This window comes from Cygnus atratus, chromosome 1 (genome assembly GCF_013377495.2).
Source record: "Cygnus atratus isolate AKBS03 ecotype Queensland, Australia chromosome 1, CAtr_DNAZoo_HiC_assembly, whole genome shotgun sequence".
NCBI classification, from domain to species: domain Eukaryota; kingdom Metazoa; phylum Chordata; class Aves; order Anseriformes; family Anatidae; genus Cygnus; species Cygnus atratus.
The window spans coordinates 75,253,632-75,271,746 of record NC_066362.1 but is presented as its reverse complement, the minus strand read 5'-3'; the positions used below and the strand labels follow the sequence as shown (position 1 = coordinate 75,271,746).

Genomic DNA, 18,115 nt, shown 5'->3' with positions numbered 1-18,115 from the left:
AAAGGATACATCCACTCTCCTGGCGAGCAGAAACAGGCAGATCCATGCTATTTCCTCCTTTGAGAGGTGGTCTTGGCAAGGTTGAGGCTGGTTGAGTGGTGGGTGTCCAGGGGTGGGATACTGCTGCTGAGTGAAGCTTTTCATGCCTGTGACTTTGTAGGAGTGCATCTGTAAGGATGCACAAAATGGAACATGAGCCCTCGTGTGGCCGTGACAGATATTCCTCCAGTATGTTTCCTGCTGCATTTCTAGGGATTAAAGCCAAAAGTGAAATATTATGTTTTTTCTTCAGAGTTTTAGTCACCCTAGGCAGCAAAGGTGATTGTGCTAGTAGCATTAATAGATTATGTTTATTGCAATGGTGACAGGAGATCAGTAGCAATTAGCACTTTATGGTGCTAACAATTCTGACGTAGAGACACACTATTCCAAGGCTCGCGTAGCAGCTGATCATGATGCATGTTCTCCCCTGGAGATTGCCCCAGCTCCCACCAAATACCCATGAGTGAATGGCTCAGTTGTTTTTATTATTGTTTTTGTTGTTGTCGTTATTATTATTTTAAGTATGAAAGCAGGAGATTGAGGTGTGGGATTATCAATCTCTTTTTTTTGTAAAATCTTCTAAAGTGAGCTGGACATGCCATTTGCCAAGTGGACAAAGGAGCAGGTATGCAACTGGCTCCAGGACCAAGGACTAGGCTCTTATATAAGTAGTGGCAGACAATGGATACTGTCGGGGCAAACACTTCTTCAGGCTTCTCAGCAGGATTTGGAAAAGGTGAGAAGTACTAGAAACACTAGTTTTAATTAAACTTACCAAAAAAAGCGTATTTCTATTCATGTAAATTATGTCTGCACTGTAAAGTGCATCCAGTCAAAATAAAAATGTAAAAAAAAAAGTTTTTTTTTTTCTTTTTAAATATCATCTGCAACAATGCAAAATCTGGTTCTTTGTAAGTGACATTTAGTAGAAATGTAATGTTCTGTAATGAGACTGTTAATTAGAAGTTTGTGAATTAACTTCACTAGACATGGACACCTGAATTGGCTGTGCATGTTTTTAAAAAGCAGCACACAAGAGTGCTTCATTATCAAACAGGTTTGAAACAGGTTCATTATCATTTATTTATGGCACAGTTATTTTATGCCTATGTGAAAAAGGTGTAAAAAGCTGCTGCTTTGGTATGGATGTATTTTCTGCCCATTTTACACAGAGGCATACACCCTGTTACACACAGGGTAACCATTTTCTTTGTCTTAAATTATGGAATTGTTTGTCTTGTTTCCTAAAACTAGAAGCAGAAAAAAAGTTGGTTTAGTTTACACTTTGAATCCACAATGTTTGCTAATGTTTGAATTTCCAACTTTTAAGAATTACTGCCCTCAGGAAATAGTAACCCTGGGGAAGGGGGGGGTTGTTTCAATTAGACAGTAAGCTAATTCAAAGTTGTAGCTATACTACAACTGGAGTACGAGAAGTGTGATGTGGACGTAGTGGTTTGCAGTACTCAGAGGTAATGTTAACTAATGAGTGCTAGTAAAAGTGTAATTGGGATTAAATAAATCTTCAATGGCTGTACTTACACCTCTAGACTGGGGAAGTTCTTGTGCATTTGGAAGCATTAATAAATTTCAGTAATTCCTGGGACCTTTATATGCTTTTAACTAACTCATTTAACCTTACCTGCCTAAGTGGGAGGGAAGGAAGTAAAAACATCAAGTATTTTTCTGAATATTAACATGTTTTAAATTGTTTGTTTGTTTTAAGCTGGTATGATAATACTATGGCTGATATTTTCATATACTTCTAAAGAACCTATATCCCTTAATCCACTCCAGTGAGCTGGCATTTCCATAGTTCCAAGCATGTGCTGAGATGGTGTTGGTATTCAGCAATGGGAAATATACCTGCCAAGTCACCATCAAGTGCTGTTTACACTGTGACTTTCTGAAACCATATTTAATTCTTACGTAGCAGAGGGAGAAATAAAATACAGTATTGTCACAAGCTTTGCTGCTTTCCTTACTTTCACAGGAGCTTGGGATAAAGCACCCATTGCATCGGAAGAAGCTTCAGCTTGCTCTGCAGGCGCTTGGGTCTGAAGAAGAAAACAATCATGGAAAACTGGATTACCACTGGGTTACCAGTAAGATTTATTGCATGCTGAAGCAGCAACTTTTTGTAGGGGTTCCTAATAATGGCAAATTTAAGGCTCAAAGAGTGATAATAGCACTAACTGGTGTTACAGACATGGTTGCTATTAATCAAGGAGAACTTTGCCGCACTAATGTGGTTGTCTCTATCTTAGGGTGGCTGGATGACATTGGCCTCCCCCAGTATAAGACCCAGTTCGATGAAGGAAAGGTGGATGGCCGAATGCTCCATTACATGAGTGTGGTGAGTAAATGTTCCTTCTTTTCGTGACATCTTTGCCATGTTCTTAGTTTTTCCTCACTTCAAAGCACACTGGCATACCTCCAGACAGCTCACTGAAGACCAGGTGAGGCTAGAGAGACCTGCTTTCAACCTGCCATCATTGTGACTGCATAGATATTAAATTCACTTAACACTTAAACCTCTTTCCCTCAGCACTCCCGCAGGAGTTTGCACCAGCCAAATCCTTGCTGTCCCCATAAGCACCCCATTTATGGGGCACTGGAGGGCATCTGTGGCTGCTTGGGCAGCTCTGGCAACACAGACATCTGTTCTCAAATCCCTCTGGGGAGAGCAGGACCAGATAGACATCTTACAGGGTCTGGCGTCCGTGAGGAGTCAGGTCATGGCGGTCTGGCTTGTAGCTTCCTAGAGCAGAAAGTTGACACGTCTGGAGGCCAGCAGACCATCTGCACGTTCCTCTGGGCCTTTGTTCAAAATTTTAAAGAGAAACTTAGAAGTACTATGAGGTTACCATCTGCACATTTGAGTTTTGCCCCAGATGACAAGATCTATAGAAAGGAAGCTAAAGTTGGAGCTTACACTTGCTCTTGCAGCATTGCAGAGGCTACACATATACTCATGTTGTGTACCAAAAGCAGAGTTCATTCCAACGCCTACGCATCTCATATGTCTCATGAGATGTCAGTATTTTCAAAGCTGTTGAACAGTTCAGAAATTGGGCCTGCAAATTTTCTGCATAATTGCAGGGAGAAAGTTAAGAGGTGAGAGCGTCAGAAGCACTGCCAATGCTAAAAAGATATTCTGGGATGCCATATTTGCACACGCTGTATCGCCGTGTTTAAAGGACTGCTTGAAACTGTAGTGGGTATCCTGTGTTAATGCTAATAGCTGCAACCTGTAGAAAACTGAAGCCCTGATAGTACAGCTCACCTGCAAGTATTTCCTATATTCTTTCCAGCTTTAAAGACACTATCTTAAAGTGAAAGAGCAAACATAGTAAGCAAGAGCCCAGACTCATACATGAGTAATGGGCAATCTTGCGCTTAATTGTCTGTGATGTTGTCTGATGTGCTCAGGCAGCATGTGTAAGTACACAAAAGCGTGCAGATTTTGTGGTCGCATTTCATGCAGCTGGGCTTTTGCTGTTCATGATGCTATTAATTAATAGAAGTAGGTGGCATTTTTTTCTTCCCTTCAGTGAGCAAACAGTAAATCTATTTACATATTCATGTGGATGCTTAGGGTAAGAAAACCCAAGCAATTTTCTTTGAAGAGAACTGCAGTTTTAAGAGACAGCTTGTTTGAAAACAGGATACATTTAATAGCACTTGTATAATGTATTTCAAAATGTACAGCACCAATGTCAGCTACCCACTTTAGTGCCTGTCAGGTGAAGCCAACCTAGCAGGTTTCATTTGTCTAAAATGTCAGGTAAGATGACTTATAAGGCATTTGTTCTTCTCTGGAGAAGTAAATGCAAACTGAGCATTGCCAGTATTATTCCTTCTTTCTAACAAAGAAGTCAGTTGCAGTGGTGTTCTCTCATGAGTTGTGCTATGAACAGAGTAAAAGTTATCATTCTATACCATGTTTGCATGTATTTTTTACAGCTCTCACATTAGCTCAGCTACCTGACATGATTTTGCTGTCAAGTGCTTTTCAGTCAGATACTCAAGTACTTGCTGCTTGCATAAGGTGTTTTGGTGTTTGCTTCCTTTAGTTTTTGAGTTTGGACTTTAATATAAAAGTAGCAGGGAGTTTCTTTCTTCTGCTTGTTAAATCATGGAGGTCTGATGCCAGCAGGTTCTGCTGAGGTTGATCTTGTGTTGGGAGACTTTATCACTCTATTGACTAGATGAGCATTGAATGCTGATAGGATACAGCATAGGTGGTAAAGGAACTTCTGTTATTCAACAGTCTTTTTTTCTCTTAAAGTAGAAAAGTAATAGGTGCACAGAGGAGGGAAATGCAGCAGGGGTGTTGCCTTTTAAATAGGTATTTTTCCTGTCAATTCCCTTTAATTTTAAATTGCTAGGAGTGTTTTAGAGTAGAACCATCAAATTTTTAGAAGATTGTGTAAATAATCAACTAAATACAGCTGTATGCAAAGTATGAAAAAAGCTTTTAAAAATCACATGAAGATTTACCCCGACTCAAACTGAAATAGAAACTCTAATCTTAAATTCATCATAAGGTTAGCTGAAAACAATGAAATATTTGGACAAGTGAAGAATCTAGTCATAGATTATTCTGACAAAATTATAAAATAGTCCAGTATTTGTAACACACATGTAATACTAAAACATTTATGTCAGGGTTAACCCTGACATAAAGGTGCATAAATTAATTTGTCAGCCAACTTGTACCGGAAAAGAATCAGACTTTGAGACACTTAATGGCACAATAAGGATTAAATTATAATCAAAGAGCCTAACTTAGCAAGAATGCAAGTCTCACAGCATGTGACCCCTGTTGCAGTGCAGGACAAGTTCTTTGTAGCCCTTCTCTGGTGCTGCAGTAGCTAGCTGAGGGTGAGCTGGGAAGTCTCACCAGGCTGGTCATGTACTCCTTCATGAAAGTTTTTCATGTCTCCCTCTAATGAGAGAGAAACTGATTATTTTGGTTTTGGTATGATAAATTTCTGGGGCTAGACATTGGAGTGAAAACAGAGGTAGGCAAAGCATGGCATCTTCTGCATTGCATAGATTGCAAACCCATCAGCAGATCACACCAACAGTCTTTTCTAACCTGCAAGCCTCATCTAAACTTTGTGTCTCCTTGGCTGTTTTCACCATGTGTGTCCTGTGAGTTAAGCCCTCTTGGTTGCCAAAACACTCTCTCTCTTCCCCTTCTCAGTGATTTGAAGTAGCCCTTAATATAAGAAGGAGAACAAGGGGTATAATGGAGCCAGAGCAAAACTGCTGCTTGCTGCTGTTGTCACAAAGGGGGAAGGAAACTTGCCTCTCCCAGCTCTTGACATCTAAAAGCTACCTATTCAGCCAAAGGGTGCGCCTGGTGGCCAGTGCAGGGAGAGGGACACTGTGAGGCAGTGTCTCGTTCTTTGGCGTGGTAGAAATTCTCACACGTCTCAGGAGATGTGTGATTCTTTCTATGAAAGAGTGGTGGGAACCTAAATAGCTGGTCTGTGTGAGCTCTAAAATGAATTTCTCTACAAGATTAATGTGTAAGTAAAAAAACATTGGGAGGATCAAGCTTTTGGAGAAAGAATCATCTGCTTTTGTTAGTATCACGCGTTGCAGAGAGGAGTGTGCCTGTGTCTTTGCATGCTCTTACCCTGCGATGTGTGAGAAGTGGCTCATCCCATGCTGAAAATGATGTGGTGTAAATTCACAGCCAGGCTGCCTTGCTGTGCCATGTCAGGGAGGCAAAGCTCCAGGCCATCTGGGTGCCTGATGTGCTCCCCTGGCATGTGCTGGGGTGCTGAGCAGGGAGTTGGCAATCCTGGCCAACCTGCCCTCCTTTCCTCAAACTGCAGGAGGTGTCTGCACAAGGTAGGAGCTACAGGGTGATGGTAAGTCAAGGCGAGTCTCTCAGCAGCCTGCATGTGGTCACCCTTTCCCTGCCTTCTGCCTTACTGTGGTTTCCTGCTGTAAGCCACTGAACGGCTCCTTCTACCACTTATGACTTGCATTTCTATAAGCATTCACAGTTGCAGGAGACCAACCTGACATAACCTCGTATTTTTATTTCCTCTTTTTTTTTTTTTTTTTTCATTTTAACCATACAGAATGTCTCAAACAGTTTTCAGGGTAATTTATTGTTTTAAATTAAACTTCGAGCTGGATGTTTGTGATATTAAAACTTTGGTCAGGACTAAATGAAAATGCTGTCTGATTCTGATGCAGTGTGTTTAGAAAGCTGTCCTGTCTCTAATAGGATCGCAGAGGAGGCATCATCTCACCCTCTCCCATCATCATCACTCCAGATTTCTTGTACTAAGCTCCATACCGTATGTGAAGAACATCACACAGGAGCTAGTATGGAGCAATATAGGAAGATTTTCTTCTGGGACAGATGGTTTGACATCCTGTGTCTCATTTATTAAAATTTTATCCCAGAATGTGTCAGATGTGACATTTTAAGCCAGAGTCCAAAGCAGTCTCCTACAGTTGGATGTTAGTTCCTCTAATAAGTGCATTTGTGTTTACTAACTCCCCCTTCCTCTTCGACAGGATGACTTGCTGTCCTTGAAGGTTGTCAGTGTCCTCCACCACCTCAGCATCAAAAGGGCCATCCAAGTTCTGAGAATAAATAACTTCGAGCCTAACTGTCTGCGCAGGAGGCCATCAGATGAGGTACTGCTTGAAGATGGAACTGTGAAGAATCCTCTAGGTTTTTTCTGGGTGTTTGTGATTATTCCTTCTTTGCCCTCTTCTCCTTTATTGGCTGTCTTCTATTTCATTTTGTTTCATTTTTTGTTTCCTCTTTCTTATTTTGTTCCCAAGTTTCATGCCCTGCTGTAATTACCTGGAACACCACTTTTCTTTCTTCCATGGGCCATTGCCCCAGAGTCATATCTCTTTGCCAAATTTCCCATTCCTCTTCCCTCTTCCTAGCTGACAACTGGCTCTCTTGCCTTTGATATGCTTTCAGTAACATAAGTCATCTTGAACTTAGTGCACAGTTACTGTGAGGCTTATGTAATTGTGAAGTCTATGGCCATGTCAGAATTTCCTCTGTAAAAGAAATTTGGTACCCTTATCAGATGGGAAACTGCTATCAGTTTGTTTTGGAAGCAGTGTACACTGACTAGGGCAATGGCTGATGAACCAACCCAGAGTCTTGGGTTTAGATACATGATGCATATCTGCACCATGTGGAGATAGCTAGTTTTCAGCTCCACTGGTAGAAATTGCAACTATTCCTAGTACACAGCAAGATACTCAAACTGCATGAAGTATGATACGGACCTGCCCACTCAACTCACAGACACAACTCATGTTATTTGGCACAACTTCCTATAAACAGAGCAAGAAAGATGATCATTTCCCAGTAGGATAAACACATGCTAAGCTGCTGTGATCAGTTCTAGGCTTAGATTATTAGAAAGATAAAACATTTCATGTTGTGAATGAACCACACTTGAAACTGACTGATTTCTAACCATACTGCATTGCTGGAAGGCTTTAGACTCTTCTTGTTGTGACTAGAAAAGCATCAGAAAGGTAGCTTCATATCAGTGTCCCCATCACCTAGAGTTGTCAGTATCTTAACTCTGAGTTGAAGAAGCAGCTTAAGAAACTCAGGAGAGCTCAGCATATTGTGAACCCTTTGCAATACAGAGGTAAAATATTTCTGATGAAATTTCAGTTTGTATCTGCTCTGAAATCTTGCAGTACTTGGGGAATGTGTGGGGTTTGGTCCAGACCCATCTCTGCTTTGGCATTGCTGCAAGATAGTAATCCAAAAAGAGTGGAAGCTTTTTCTCAAGTGCAAGGTGGGCTTGTGTGCATTCAAGACAGGAGAGGTTTATTTCAGTAAAGGTTAGGCTGCGACAGCTGTGTTGGGAAGTCTCCTTAACTGCCTGTTTCTCCTGTTCACAGAGTAATGTCACACCTTCTGAGGTCACCCAGTGGACCAATCATCGCGTGATGGAGTGGTTACGCTCTGTTGATCTGGCAGAGTATGCACCTAATCTGCGGGGGAGCGGTGTGCATGGGGGACTGATGGTAAGGTTTTAGGCAGGCTTACTCTGTTTAATTAAAAAAAAAAAAAAAAAAAAATTAGAGCTGAGAATTGCTAGAGCAAAGTTCTGATATCTTTGCTGCAGCCACACTTATTTTTTTCTTCTGTAATAAGTTGCTGTCAAAATTCATTACCTTATAGTTTTAAAAACATGAATGTCTTGGGCAAAATTAGCTTGGAAAGCAATGAGTTTGTTTACCAGTATCCCCCTCACAATTTGATGGTCTCCACCTTCCACCATCTTCCTTCCTAGACCTGAGTATGTTTTTCTTTTGTGAGCGGGGTTTGATTCTTTCATAAAATCTGTAATTTCAGTGTCAAACCAGCATTGCTTTTAGTTGCTCTACCATGAGATGCTCCAGGCTAGAGACTTATACTTGTAGAATTTTGTTGTGATTGAGAGGTATATCCTTTCTCCAGACGTTTTATGTCTGTTTATTTTCCATCATTCCTTTGACTGCATTTTCCACCATTAAAGAGGATGGTGAATAAACATTTTGTGATAGCTTCACCTATCACATGAGCTAAGGTTGGATTTATGTGTTCTTTTCTTCTTACCTGCCAGTTTGTTTCAATATAGCTCAAGAAAGCAAGTCTGGAGGTAGCATTTTATGAATCCTTTAACTAGTTATCTCTTTTTGCTTCCTCTTTGTTGTATATTTTCTCTAAAATAAAAACAAAACTCAAAGCAACCTTAGGAGGTGACTAAGACAGGTGTGCCTCTTGATGTCCTTGAGACCTCATCAGACAGTATTGGCTTCAGCTGTATTCTCTGTGGTTTGGTTAAAAGGTTTTGGAGCCACGTTTCAATGTAGAAACCATGGCGCAATTGCTGAACATCCCACCGAACAAGACACTGCTGCGACGGCACTTGGCGACTCATTTCAACCTCCTCGTTGGGCAGGATGCCCAGCAGAAGAAACGTGAAGCCATGGAGTCCCCAGACTATGTCCTCTTAACAGCAACTGCCAAAGTAAAGGTAGGCCACTTGTTCTGGGTCCATGTATGAGCTTCCAGGCAGACATGTAGATATCCAGTTTTACCTGTTCTTGGAGCACAGTTCAGTAAGGTCTGAGAAAAGGGGCTGGCTGCTAATGAAAAAAACACATTAAAATAGGACTCAGCAGTTCTGGGTTTGACTCTTGTGTCTACTGTGAGCACACCACATCTCAGCTCCTCATACATACAGACAAGAGGTAGCACTCTTGTGGGTTGTCCTTCTCTCTATACTGTCAGATGTTTGGGATGTAGACTCTCTCTTACTGTTCATATGCTCTTGGTTTTATGTGATGGCATTCTTCTGTCATTTTGGATTCTTTAAATGTTGCTTTCCTAATAGTATTAGAATGAGGGAACACATCTTGTTCTTTTGGATGCAGTTATCAGGAAATCCAGCTATTCAGAAAGTCATTGTTAGGAGAACAGTGGGGTCTTAATGCTTCATCATCTGCTTACATTGATTGAAACATCAAATGCAGAGAGATCTGTTAATTCTTTGCTTACTCTAATTTGTCAATTTTCTCTTCACTTGTAAGCCAAAGAAACTTGCCTTCAGCAATTTTGGAAGCCTGAGGAAGAAGAAGCAAGATGATGTGGAAGAGTATGTGTGTCCTATGGAACTGGGGAGGGCTTCTGGAAGTGGGTCAAAGAAGGGTTTTAAGCCTGGCCTGGATATCCGAGTGTATGATGATGACGATTTGGACAGACTGGAGCAGGTAAAACAGTTTAAAATCCTTGACTCTACTGTCAGGTTTGGTGGAAAACCTCCTTTTCACGGTGAAACCTTTCCTTATTTTGGCCTGAGAAGGTCCTTACTTCTTACAGTCACACAGCACTACTAACAAACATAACAAACGCCTCTCAGCACAGGAAGATAACAAGCTGTGAATGCAATGCCTGTAAGACCCTCTCTTGCGTAGCTTGTGGCCCTGATGGGCCACACTCTTGCCTTGCTCTGACCAGTTTGGGTGTAATCAAGCATTTACATTGTCTGCTGTACTTAATTGCCATTCTGTTGTGGCATACAGTGGATTTATTATTCATTCATTATTCATTATCTGTTTTTTGCAGATGGAAGATTCAGAAGGGACAGTGAGGCAAATAGGAGCATTTTCTGAAGGCATCAACAACTTGACAGTAAGGCGTAAAACTGGTGTCTGTAGAATAAGGTTCCTTTTTCTGTAAAATGGACCTAAGACCTTTGCCAGTCTCTAGTATTAAATAGCAGTGCTGAGTTATCTCCAAACACGCCTAAATGCAAATTTTCATCACTATTAGCGGCTCTGTCAAGCAGTTTAGTTTTGTATTTTTGGGCGTAATTGCTTTGCTAGATATCAGTGTTTTTAGTGAGAGATAGTGTTTGGATGGGGTGAAACCCTCAGTCTCTGAGAACCAGAGTATGTAAAATACTGTGCAAACGACAGATACAGTGAAGCCTCATCAGAAACAGGAGTCAGCCCAGCCCTAGTCTGCATTTCCCAAGCCATTTGTGCCAGCAGAAATGGGGCTGGGCCATGGGGTTAATAAAAAAAATAAAAATAATAATAAAAAAAAAAAAGCTCTGTTCCTCACAGTTTTTGTAGTTGAGTTATTTTTCAGCTGGCTCTGTCCCCTGAGCCAGGGGACCCCTGGAAATCAATGAGGGTGGGTCTGGAGGGGAAGAGTGATGTGGTGCCTTGCCTGTTAGTGTTGTTTGCTGCCAGACATGAGACTGGACCGTCCTCAGTGCTTGATATTAGTTGGGAGGGCCTGAACCTTGACTCTTTCCTCATTTCCTTTCTAGCACATGTTAAAAGAAGATGAAATGTTTAAAGACTTTGCGACTCGCTCTCCTAGCACCAGTATTACGGATGAGGACTCCAACGTGTGACGGTAACCACTAGGCACTGATGAAGGCTCAGCTCACTTTCCTATGTGCAAGAAACATCATTACACATGACAGGCAGCAAATCATGTACATTACATTGCTCTTGCTTCTGTTTGTTAGAAGTAATACTGGGAGGTGGCGAATTTAAAAAAAAAAAAAAAAAAAAAAAAGGTGCCTACTCTGAAGTTGCCATAAGAAACACCCAGACACTGGTGAATGGTAATTGTTTTTACTATATTTAATGTACAAACTGGTGGTATGTTTCAGAGTGTTGCATTTAAATTTATCATAGGGCTCCTTTTGCTTATTCTTGTCCTGATATAATCCTTTATACTGTTTCAGAATAGATGTATTGTGTCCGTAGATGTGGACCAGCTTTCTCTAGGTTTTCAGCTGAAACAAGATGTTGTTGCTATCTGTTTCAAAGGCATTTGTCCAGCACAAATACTAGTTCTGCCCTTCCCATGATATCCAATGTTGGATTTTAGTCATTCATGCCCTCCTTGGTAGCTCTTAATTGTTGTTTTTATTTTTATACTGTTTTATATAAAAAAAAAGAAAAAGACAAAGAAAAAAGAATATATGAAGTACATGTAAAAGCAGAAATTTAAATTTTGTGAAATAGAGTGATGGAAAGCTTGAGGTGTGGGGGAAGGGGAGAGGTTTGTAAAAGATTATCCCAGTTTGCATACCAGCTGGTTACTGGAAAAGGCAGGCTGACCTTTGGAACTGTTTGCTTTTTTTGCTTTTTACTAAGTGCACAGTATAATGATCTTCCATTTGGGATGAAACAATTATAAAGCATGTTTCTACTGGCAGTGACTCTTATGGAAACTGCAAATTTAAAAATGTCTTCTTCCGTGTTCCTAGCAGCAGTAGTTATAGCATTCAAGAAGGTTATTAATGTTTCTGTGACTTAAAAATATTCTGGAGAGTTTTCCTTCAAGTTAAGAGTACTCCCTGCATATGGAAGGGATATTTCTGTGCTGTAACTAACATAAAGATGGTGTAGTTGCAAAAAAAAAAAAAAAAAAAAAAAAGAGAGAGAGAGAAATGTATAGGAAATATATTATTTCGTAATATTAAAGCCAAGGTGGGAATTTCCCTCAAAAATACAGATATCAAACATGTTGCATATCATTTTACCATCTTAAAATGTAACTCTTTTGCCTTGAAGATCATCAGATTTTAATAAGTTTAACTAGCCAGTAGAATTTTTTTGTCAGATTTTTTCTGTATTGCAAGATGTCCTAGCCAAAAGCCAAAAAAGTAACTGTTTATTACAGTGGTTGTTTGTATGGTGTTGAACGTTGCATGTGTTTTAGCACAATGGCATGAAATTTCTTTGCTTTGTAAAGGAAAAAAATTCAGTTAGAATTGCTCCTTGCAGTGCTGTTTGGCTTTTACAAGAGTTGTGTCACTTCCAGCAAAGGTAGTGATGAAACCATTTCTGACATGCTGCTTGTGTGGTATAATGGATTTTAGATTTCGGCTGATTTTGTGGGTATTTCTGAAACACCATTACAAAAGTTAGGAAGGGAAGGAAGATTCTTCCAGGGGCTTCCACAGAGCTCCTGTCAGATGCAGGCTAGACGGGAGGCATATTCTAGCACTATACTATTGTTACCTTATAACCTATTACAAGTCCTTTTTTTTTTTTTTGAAGGATGTGCAGTGAAGGCTATTTATGTGCAAAGATGAAAAATTTGATGCGGACCAGTTGTGTTGTATATGATATCAAGTGCTGCCATTCTCTCTTTAGTAACTGGAGCCAGGCAAACAATCCATAAGTATTCATATTCAGTTTGTGCCACTTTCTGTTTCTCTACAAACAGACTACAACACTGGTGCTTTATTCAAAATTCCTGACTAAGTAACATCCACAAATTTGCTGTCTGTTGTTTCTTCCTCTGCTGTCTTGGGGGTGTTTGAGCTATTTTAATTAGGCAGAAATACCACATTCTGTAATGCCTGCTTCCAGCTTTGAGGTGCAAATACTCAGATGTGGATTCAGGGCTTGCTTTCTGTGAATAATTTGCAATATGGTTATTATTTACATGTAAGTTGGGCTCAAGACCCTGCTCTTACCAGTAGAGAAGCACTGGGAAGACATGGCACAGGCTTCTGAGCAACAGTATTCCTCTAGATTCACTCTTTTAGCAGGCGCTGTCTAGTGGACATTATGGCTGGATATTCACAGGAAAAAAAAGGGGCTAGTGACACAATATTATGTGCTGAAACAAGTATAAGCAAATACTCTCAAATTTCTTTTCAGTCCAGTGCTATTAACAAACATGTTGGCAGCAGCAGATGATCATTTGTTTTTAAGTCCAGTGTAAGTAAAATTCTGCTGCGAACAACCCATTTCAGTATCTACTGGTTGGAAAATTGGTTTTCCCTTCAAAGCTGCCTATCATCTGAACCATAATTATTTTATGGGGGTCTAATATGAAAGCAAGGGATGAAGTCAGGAAGTTTATGCGCGCATGTGCACAAAATTGATACCGTTGTGGTATTTTGATTTGTGCATTTTTGAAGAGGGCAACATTACTACTGTGTATTGCCATGTAAGATCCAATAAAATCTGTGGAAAATGCCAAGTGTTTGTGTTTGTTTTAAATATGTATCCCTATTTTTTTTAAATTTCCTAGGAAGCTATTTTGTTCTATTTAAAAGATGAGGGAGAAGGGGCAAACAAAATCAGAGTCTTTGTGGACTCATTAGTTCATCTATTGATAGTGCCTGCAGAAAGAGTCAGATAACAGCAAAGAAATACACTGTCCTAGGTCTTTTTATACTGATTTCTGAGATCCAGATTTGAATCACTTGGATTATTTGGCACAGTGTGATGAGAAAGCGTCTCTGTTGATTGTCATCTGGTGCAAAAACACCAGCTCTGGCCATCCCCGCTGCAGAGAACAAGCATCTCTCCAGTCCCAGGTGTTGTCCCCCTATGCATGCATTTGCAGCCCTCAGCAGGCATAGGAGCTCCAGTTGTTTTCCCCAGACCACAATGTGCTGCCGGGATGCAGGTACAAATGTTGATAAATGTATTGCCTGCTGTGGCCCAGATAACAGAGCAGAAAATGCAGAACCCCTCCCTGTCTTTCGACTGTCATTTCTGTGGTTTTGTTTGACGGATCGACATTTCTGTGTTAACAATGAGGATAAACACTTTGAAATCTAGAGCACAATATGCATTTGTTTTTACAGTGACATGGAAGAATAGAAGATGCATTACTGTTTGAGAGCTTTATGCTTCCCTTGAGTGTTCTGACGTTTTACTTTGCAGCAAGAGCTTTTCCTAGTGAGTCCTTTTATCTTCTTTCTCCCAGCTGAGGATAGCACTCTGTGAGGCAGCTGTGAAAATGAAAGCAAAACCTGAGTTGCCAGTAGATTTGGAGCAGAGCTCAGCAAGGAGAGTGTGTTAGGTGCTGGGGAATCCCTCTGTAGAAAGGAAGGGAAATCAAGGTTTAGGGTCAGAGATAACAGGAGAAGCAGTAGTGAACACCTACTGATGGCTGTAAGTTACGAAGGAATGGAGATGGGCCCATGACACATATGAAGACCCTGGAAGAGAAGAAATATAATACCTTGGACATGATCTGTTTCTTGGAGAGAGGGACCTGAGGGCAGTGTGACTGACCAGCCCTGCTCCTGAGATGGTGTTTCCCTTGTGGGGGTGGCAGGAGCACAAGAACATCTGTAGGCGGGAGGAGAGAGATCAAATGAAGGAAGTTTTAAGCAATTAGAGAAAAGAAGGCAGAGAGAGATCCTTGTTGCTTTTTTCATTCGTTGAGAATGAAGAGGAATAAGAGCAGTGCTCAGTAGGACAGTGTTTTGTGAGAATGTTGGTGAGCGTCTGGGCCAATGAGGAGACTGTGACAGTACATTTGACGGCAGCAGCAGCTTCTGGAGCTGAAAAGGGCTGGTGCCTGCTGCAGCAGTAACATACATTCCAGCTTTTACAGTTATGGAGACTGGATTTTGTAAGGTTAGGAAGCTTGTTTATTTGTAGCTGTAGCTGTGCATTGACTGTCCAAGTCTCCCTGAGATAATCCTGCAGCAACAGCGCAAGCTTCTTAGTTGAGCCAGAAGTTCAACTGAGTCCATGTGCATTGTCATAGCACAGTTAATGCCACTGACAGTAACAGCAGTTAATATTGGGATACAGGCAAACATACCATCAAAACAGACCATGACATCATTTCACGCATCCTGTAGAAGTCTTCAGGTTTGGATACATACTTCTCTCTGGGTGATTAAAGAAACAGTTTGATTCATCTCTAGGAAACACCCAGTGCCAATAAAGAGGCTTCTTTGTAATAGTCCTAGAAATGAGATCGAATGAGATAAGATCAGACTGGAATGAGATAGGATCGGTGAAGGAAATGGTGCCAGAATGAACAATAAGGAAAACAAACAGGTGAATTCAGTAGGTGTGGAAGTTACAGGGCCTGCTGGGCTGGTCCCTGCTCAGTGAGCTGTGGAGGAACGCGCCCAGGAGAAACCTTTCATGCCCTCCAGGACTGCAGCCTGCCAGCATAGCTTGCTGGCATGACTTTAATCTAGAAGGTGACAGCTACCCATTATGTGTACTTAGTAGGTCTGACGGTGTCCAGTGACTACAGAGCCTTTGCTGAAGAAGGAAAGGACTTCCCTGAGGCTGTCTGCATGTGGAAACAACCTTCTTCTGCACAGAAAATGGGCCGGAAAATATCACATGAAGACAACCAGGAGAACAAGGTCGAAACTCTTGTTATCTGTGAAGTCTTCAGCCAAGATGTGGTCTATGTATCCCAAAGACTGAAAGACTACCTTGGGTTCATAGATCCCCAGAGCAAATTCCAGCCAGCCACAAACACTCTGAACGAGATCTTTCTGGTCAACTTTATCAGCTTCTGTGTGGAAAAGGGAGTGGAGGAACATATCACAACCAGCAAAATGACCAAGCAGCAATCCTCATTGTTTGGTGTGGACTGGATCTGGACTCTGTTGGGAGTTGACAAGCAAATCAAACTTCAGATCGCTGTGCAGGCTCTGCAGCTGACTGAGCTTTTCCATAGCGAAAGCAGCCCCACCGAGGTGCTGGATGACTGCTGCCAGGAAGCCACGCTGGCAGACGAGCATTTCCAAAACAGGAGCAGGTTCGAGAAGCTGGCAGAGTTCTGCTGCCTGGTGGGACGGGACTGCCTGGGCTTGTTCATCGTGTTTGGTGTGCCAGGGAAGCCCAAGGACATCCGCAGAGTCATGCTAGACAGCATTGCCAAGGAGAAGCAAAAATGCCGCCTGTTGGGCAGGAATGCTCTAAGGCAATTTGTCATGAGTACTGACAGCTTCCTGTCCACAAAAGAGATGTTGGAAAACTGCCTCAGCGCAAGAAACAGACTGAAGGAGGTGGGCGATGTGTACATAAACTTTCTGTAAACCTTGTGTTAACAGTAGCAGCTCTGCATGCCTGAAGCAAAGGCTGTGTGGGCTGAGCTTGCCTCATTTCCCATCTTGCACACCATTCCTCCACCCCCTTATTTCTCACTTTCCCCCTCCACCCAGCACATTCCTGTAGATCCTGCAGTAGCCAAAGCTGATTCAGTCTCTCCAGGTTTTAAAACAACAGGATGTACCTGCCAGAAAATGTGTTTATAGAAGGCTCGTAATTTTGCCAGAACATTCCGTTCGCCAACTGTCAAGTATTGGCTGAGGCCGATGAAAGCTTTATTGCCTGGAGCCTTGGGAGGTCTTATTAGACTTGAATCAGCCTTTGTGCGCTGTGTCTATAGAAAAGGCAGACTCTTTTTTAAACAGGAGGATGAGTCTGTAATAAGGAAAATGTGTTGTTACTTGTCGTAAAAGTTGCAGTGAGTGTGGAGGACAACACAAGGACTCCAAAACACTGTTTTGGAGGAGTGGAGCTGGTTCTCAGTTAGGAGGAGGAGGAGGAGGAAAAGCCCTTCCCTGGGATAGAAATAGGCTATATGAAGAAGCTATTAATCACCTGCCTGTTGGAAGTAAATCAGTGCCAGGCTATGGATTCAGGGACGGGAGAGCCTCAATGCTGTGAGCCACTGTGAAATGCGTGGGCAGGGTTGGTCCCAGCTGCAAATTCTGTTCTTGCTGAGCAGCTGTGTCAGGTCAAGGTGTGGCAAAAGGCAGTAGCAATTGTTAAAGAAAACGTGGGAAAATTAACAAATGGGGACAAAGATCCAGCACTGGGGATGCTGATGGGAGTCTTCGTCTTTCAAAGCTGCAGAGGTGAGCTCCTGACCACTCATGGCAGCAAGCAGCAGTCTGAAAGGGGCAGAAGTATTTTTGCTTTGTCTTTGTTTTCAGTATCTTAGCAGCTAATTGTATTTATGTACTGATTTATTCCATTTTCCTCAGGTTTTACTTGACAGCACTTTGGGTTGCACAGTTGTAGTTACTTTCTTTCAGCTACTGTTAACCAGTGAAAGGAAGAAATCATCCAGTTTCAAACTCGGAAACCCACTGTGTTTGTAGGCCACTGTGGCACTGTAGTGACCAACTTTGTATATGTGAGTAGTTTTGTAAGCATCACCCTCCTCTGCATGTGGCTTTCCTTATAATTTAACAGAATAAAAATAATTTCAACTATCTTATTTTTTACTATTTGATGTTTGAGTTTTAAGATGGGGAAATGGGGAAACCACGACCTCTGAGAAATAAAGGCTCTTATTTACACAGTCATATAAAAAGAGCATAAAGAAGCTTTGGCATCAGTGCCAGAAGCTTTCCATGAGGTAAGTCTGAACTGAGGCTGAAAAGTGAACTGAAACAAAACCAAAAACACAGACATCAGTGAAATTTTTGCCATGTCACAAAGGCAGCTGGGCTGGGAAGGGAGGCTTTTTATTTTTAAACTAGTTGGTTGAAATACAGTTGGTTTTTATAGAGCTGGCAGCATTGTAATTTTTGTGCATAACAGGGGTTTGATAAGACAGAGGGGATAATTGTTTTTTTTTTTTTTTTTAAACAAAGAAAATGTGCACAGTTACAGGGCTGTGCAGTGAGAGCAAGGTCTAGGACCATTCAGGATGGTTTTTGTGTGTTTAAATTAACAGCATAAGCAGTACTGCAGCTGGATTGATTGTTTTATAAAAGGCCAGCAGAAAAGCTTTATTTTTGCT

The 18,115-nt window shown here is 41.4% G+C and overlaps 2 protein-coding genes across 51 annotated transcripts in view; both read left to right on the top strand.

Moving 5' to 3' along the window:
• PPFIBP1 (PPFIA binding protein 1) overlaps nt 1-13,566 on the top strand; it is a 110,288-nt gene extending 96,722 nt beyond the window's left edge. For 36 of the 50 annotated variants that reach the window (XM_035540881.2, XM_050712364.1, XM_050712377.1 and 33 more), the window contains 9 exons: nt 628-778; nt 2,036-2,147; nt 2,310-2,398; nt 6,592-6,714; nt 7,963-8,088; nt 8,895-9,083; nt 9,640-9,819; nt 10,175-10,240; nt 10,887-13,566. In XM_035540881.2, the coding sequence (XP_035396774.1) occupies nt 628-778; nt 2,036-2,147; nt 2,310-2,398; nt 6,592-6,714; nt 7,963-8,088; nt 8,895-9,083; nt 9,640-9,819; nt 10,175-10,240; nt 10,887-10,973 (1,123 nt within the window). In that variant the 3' untranslated portion in view covers nt 10,974-13,566. The remainder of the gene's footprint in view (nt 1-627; nt 779-2,035; nt 2,148-2,309; nt 2,399-6,591; nt 6,715-7,962; nt 8,089-8,894; nt 9,084-9,639; nt 9,820-10,174; nt 10,241-10,886) is intronic. The other 14 variants (XM_035540913.2, XM_035540923.2, XM_035540910.2 and 11 more) reach the window with 1 other exon arrangement.
• A 2,108-nt stretch (nt 13,567-15,674) lies between these two features.
• On the top strand, nt 15,675-17,490 carry REP15 (RAB15 effector protein). Its single transcript, XM_035540925.2, has one exon. It carries the CDS (start codon nt 15,675-15,677, stop codon nt 16,395-16,397), a length of 723 nt encoding a protein of 240 aa, XP_035396818.1. The 3' UTR covers nt 16,398-17,490.
• The last annotated feature ends 625 nt before the right edge of the window (nt 17,491-18,115 follow it).

Coding starts and splice junctions, on each gene's coding strand:
- REP15 (XM_035540925.2), top strand. CDS start 15,675: ATGGGCCGGAAAATATCACATGAAGACAACCAGGAGAACAAGGTCGAA.